General features: G+C 35.4%; 1 protein-coding gene across 2 annotated transcripts in view; it reads left to right on the top strand.

Annotated features, from left to right (window-relative positions):
- The window catches only part of LOC107668541 (probable JmjC domain-containing histone demethylation protein 2C), a 67,924-nt gene that overhangs the window by 47,489 nt on the left and 15,943 nt on the right, over positions 1-4,492 (top strand). For both annotated transcript variants that reach the window (XM_016460451.1, XM_016460450.1), the window contains exons 4-7: positions 1,391-1,496; positions 3,041-3,165; positions 3,928-4,059; positions 4,360-4,401. In XM_016460451.1, coding sequence (XP_016315937.1) covers positions 1,391-1,496; positions 3,041-3,165; positions 3,928-4,059; positions 4,360-4,401 — 405 coding nt within the window. The remainder of the gene's footprint in view (positions 1-1,390; positions 1,497-3,040; positions 3,166-3,927; positions 4,060-4,359; positions 4,402-4,492) is intronic.

The following is a 4,492-nucleotide window of genomic DNA, read 5'->3' as shown; positions in this document are numbered from 1 at the left end:
AGGGTGAGTAATTTATGGGCTAATTTTCATTTTTGGGTGAACTAACCCTTTAACTGTTTATTGCAAGAGAAAATGTGGTTTTGCATGAAAAAACACTTAAATACTTTGAGACAAGCCAATCCAGATAATTGGAAAAAAAAAAACACATTGATAAGTGTGTCATGCTGGATAAACATCAGCACAATCAGTGATATCATCATTTTTTCCTTTAGTTTGTTTTTTTCTGTCAGTTGGAGGTCACAACAGTTCACAGCAGTTCATTGCTGTGAAAGATTTCTGTTCCCTGCACCTGAGCCTCTGTATGTGGTGTGTGTGTGTGTGTGTGTGTGTGTGTGTGTGTGTGTGTGTGTGAGAGAGAGAGAGGGAGTGAAGATGATGATGCAGACTCAGGGGTCAGTTGTATATGAGTTACAGAGGAGAAATTGGACTGAGATATTAGACTAGCCAGATGAAGACTGATGGAAGAGAAAGAGAGAGCACTGATAACTGTGATTGGATTTGACTGCTTTTTCAATCTTCCTTAACTCCTCCACTCATTATTGTCTTTTCTCAATCCCAAGTCCTTTAATTAACTAATTAATTAATTACAATTTAATTTATATAGTAGAACATAACAATAAAATAAAATTATTGTAATTAATATATTTTATAATTATAATAAATTATAACATTTAAATAATGAATGATAAATAAATGCAATAAATAAATATATATATATATCTATTTTATATATAATAAATGTTATTGCTGATTAATATTATTAATTAATCTATAATATATGTATTAATTCGAAATAATAAATTCCTTTTTCCGTTTACATTCACATTTATTCAGCAGGTAATGTTACGAATAAAAAAATCGACTTGGTCAAGTGCAAAAAATAAACCTGACTCCTGAGGGGGAAAAAACTTTTTAAAATGTACAAATGCCAGGTGAGTAGACAGCGTGTATGTGTCAGGTACTGGATGGAAGTGACAGAAAGAGAAATATGTTTTTTTTTTTTAAATATGTAGCCTCTGTTTCCTGTGTTTATTCTGTGTGTGTGTAACAGGCAGAGGTTTTGGGAGTTCAGTTGCAGTTCAGCTTAAATATCCCTCGCACACTACCGTTACATAATTTCCAGTCTTATGTGTGTGTACGGTGAGGAGGTGCGTCTCTTGTGTACATGGATGAGTAATGCCATGTGTAATACTGAGTGTGTGTGCACTGTGTCTCTCTGTCATCCCTCGCTCATCTGAAGCTGTCTGGTGTGCAACTGTTGCTTTCTTTCATCTTCATCTTTTCTTTTGGAGCCTTCGGTGTGATCATAGCAGATAAAATTTTTAGTACTCCTCAAAAAAAGGAAAGAGAACCAGTGCTTGTTTCAAGCTGTGTTGTTTTGCTGTTAAAGGATGAAGTGGACGGTGGAAATGCAGCTGTGAGAGATGATCCGTCTCTGCAGGAACAGGTCCAGACCTGGTTCAAACAACACCAATTCCAGAACATTCTTCAGCAAGGTATTCTAGCTTACATTCTCTCTGCTTCCATTCTTAATAGGAAAGGTCTTTGTAATGCTGATCTGTGTGAGAATCCTGTGATTTGGTTTGTTTGTGGTGTATTTGTTCTGTTAGCATTTGATAAGGATGTTTGAGTAAATCAGATCAACTTGGAGTTGACTGTTTGAAGCCTTACTGTCAAACATCTTTGCTCAATATATTCTGTCTGCTTGAGTACACAGAGGATTTTGGAATGGATATTCAATATCTTCATCAGCGCTCAGCACTCATGTGTTTGACTGGTTTTAAATAAAGCTATAAGTCACGAGAGGCCATTACTATGATTTTCTCAGGCACAACACAAGGAAGAGCAATATGTTAAAAATACTACTGCAAAACGTTACAAGATTCTACTGTTTAAATTTCACATTTATTATTAGTAATCAAAATTTAAAAAATCATTAGCCCAACACCAGAGACTGAAACAACACAATAAAAGGTTTTGACATGTTAATCACAGTTTTTGTCCTAAACAGCCACAACAGCTGTACACAACAAATAACGGGATTTTACTTTAGCAATGTTTTCAATTCCTGTGAAACTGTGGCTGGGAACAAGAACAATACATACAAACTGTGTTTAATCGCAATGATAATCTCAGGTGCTGATTATGTGCATTGTATAATCTTAAAGAGGTTTAATTGTAGTTCAATCATTGTGCATGACTGTAATAGGCATATTGAAAGCGACAATGTATCATTTACCTCGGATCTTGAAAATAAAGGAAACAAGAATGTTCAAACTGTGATATCCATATGAACAAGCAAGTGCATTCCATGACAAAAGTTGTATTTAAATACTTTGTGATGAGTGTGAGACGGCGCTTGCTTATTGGCTAAGATATGTGATTGCTTTTGAACGTCTTGTCGTCTGGTATTTACAGACAAATTGCTTGTTGCTGCTAGAATGCTTTGCATTGTGTCTGGTTAGGATGCAATGTAAATGTGGCTGTTTACAGTTAAGTTGCCATGTTCATATAGAATCAAAATTATGTACATTTTTGAATATGGCTCATTCAGTTAGAGTTTACAGTCTAAAGCGTTTTTTTAATAAGATGGCAAATAGCCACAAGATGCCATGCATCACTGGGCTTTTACCAAGGCTGAGTGTTTTTAGCATGAAAACAATGTTAAAAGCAATATAGTAAAAAAAAGTCCCAACAGAAATATCACAAAAGATTGTGACATTTTATTCATATTAATCATAACTAATTATTCTGCTAAGTTGTATAGTTTATTTACCTTACTGGTGCAATGATGTGAAGTACTGGTGCATTGATATGAATGCTGCCACATCATACTGTATTATGTTTATTTTATGGGTCAAACTTGACTCATCCAAGTTGATCAAATAAGGATTTGATTAATGCACGAACTAATGTGTCATGAGTGTGTTTATGATTTGATCTCAATGGTGATTTGAGGATTAGAGGGTCATTGTTTTGTTAGGTCAGTGTTATGAATGGTAGTTCTTTGATGTGTGTGATATTTGCTTTTATGCGACAGGTGCTTGTTCTCTAAAGGGCCTGAGAGTAAAAGTGTTCAGACAGGAGTCCAAAACCCAGTGGCTGTCTGGAGTCATCACACATCACGACCAGAACAACAGAACTGTAGCTGTCATGACTGACCAGGTGAGGCCACATAAACACACATACAGGTGCATCTCAATAAATTAGAATGTCGTGGAAAAGTTCATTTATTTCAGTAATTCAACTCAAATTGTGAAACTCGTGTATTAAATAAATTCAATGCACACAGACTGAAGTAGTTTAAGTCTTTGGTTCTTTTAATTGTGATGATTTTGGCTCACATTTAACAAAAACCCACCAATTCACTATCTCAACAAATTAGAATATGGTGACATGCCAATCAGCTAATCAACTCAAAACACCTGCAAAGGTTTCCTGAGCCTTCAAAATGGTCTCTCAGTTTGGTTCACTAGGCTACACAATCATGGGGAAGACTGCTGATCTGACAGTTGTCCAGAAGACAATCATTGACACCCTTCACAAGGAGGGTAAGCCACAAACATTCATTGCCAAAGAAGCTGGCTGTTCACAGAGTGCTGTATCCAAGCATGTTAACAGAAAGTTGAGTGGAAGGAAAAAGTGTGGAAGAAAAAGATGCACAACCAACCGAGAGAACCGCAGCCTTATGAGGATTGTCAAGCAAAATCGATTCAAGTGAACTTCACAAGAATTTGAGTGAACTTCACAAGGAATATTGAATTTATTTAATACACGAGTTTCACAATTTGAGTTGAATTACTGAAATAAATGAACTTTTCCACGACATTCTAATTTATTGAGATGCACCTGTATATATCAGGCTGTGTATAGTAAGATAATGTAAAAATGTGTTTTACATGAAGGATTTTGTTTTATATTCAAAAGGTTCGGGAGATTGTGAATGTAGATCCGTCGCTGGTTCAGATGATGTTGCTAGATGATATCACCCACTCCTTGCTGATGGGAGACAACTCAAAACGCAAACCACATATCACCAAGATCAACAGGATTTTTCTTGTGAGTACTGTATGTTGTGAGTATGTGCACATACTCATTTCACAACAAAATTGTCCCCAAAAGTATGGCAAATATGAAAAAAACTTTCTTTGGAGATATTTTTGGGGCGTGTCTTCATTGGAAAAAAAAAATGTTTTCAGTTAGGGATACAGAAAAAAAGTTTTAAAGTTTTAGTATTTATAATTAGCTTTAGTACTACTAACTTATAGGGGTAGAAGTTTATGACATGTCCTCAGTTAGATAAAGTAAATGTTTGATTGTGTCTTCATTACCTCTTTTACCTTTTAAATCTGCTTGCAGGGCACAGGAAGCATATCAAACAACACTACAACAAATGACCAGGTAGAGTCTTTAAAATATTTCCAAATGCATAACAGCAGTGTACATTAGGGATATGCCAGTATCAAATTTTCATGTTGCGATTAATTGCTAA

Source organism: Sinocyclocheilus anshuiensis, unplaced genomic scaffold, assembly GCF_001515605.1.
Source record: "Sinocyclocheilus anshuiensis isolate Anshui unplaced genomic scaffold, SAMN03320099.WGS_v1.1 scaffold3132, whole genome shotgun sequence".
NCBI classification, from domain to species: Eukaryota; Metazoa; Chordata; class Actinopteri; order Cypriniformes; family Cyprinidae; genus Sinocyclocheilus; species Sinocyclocheilus anshuiensis.
Note: the sequence above shows the minus strand (reverse complement) of the source record. Positions and strands in the feature narration are given on the sequence as shown.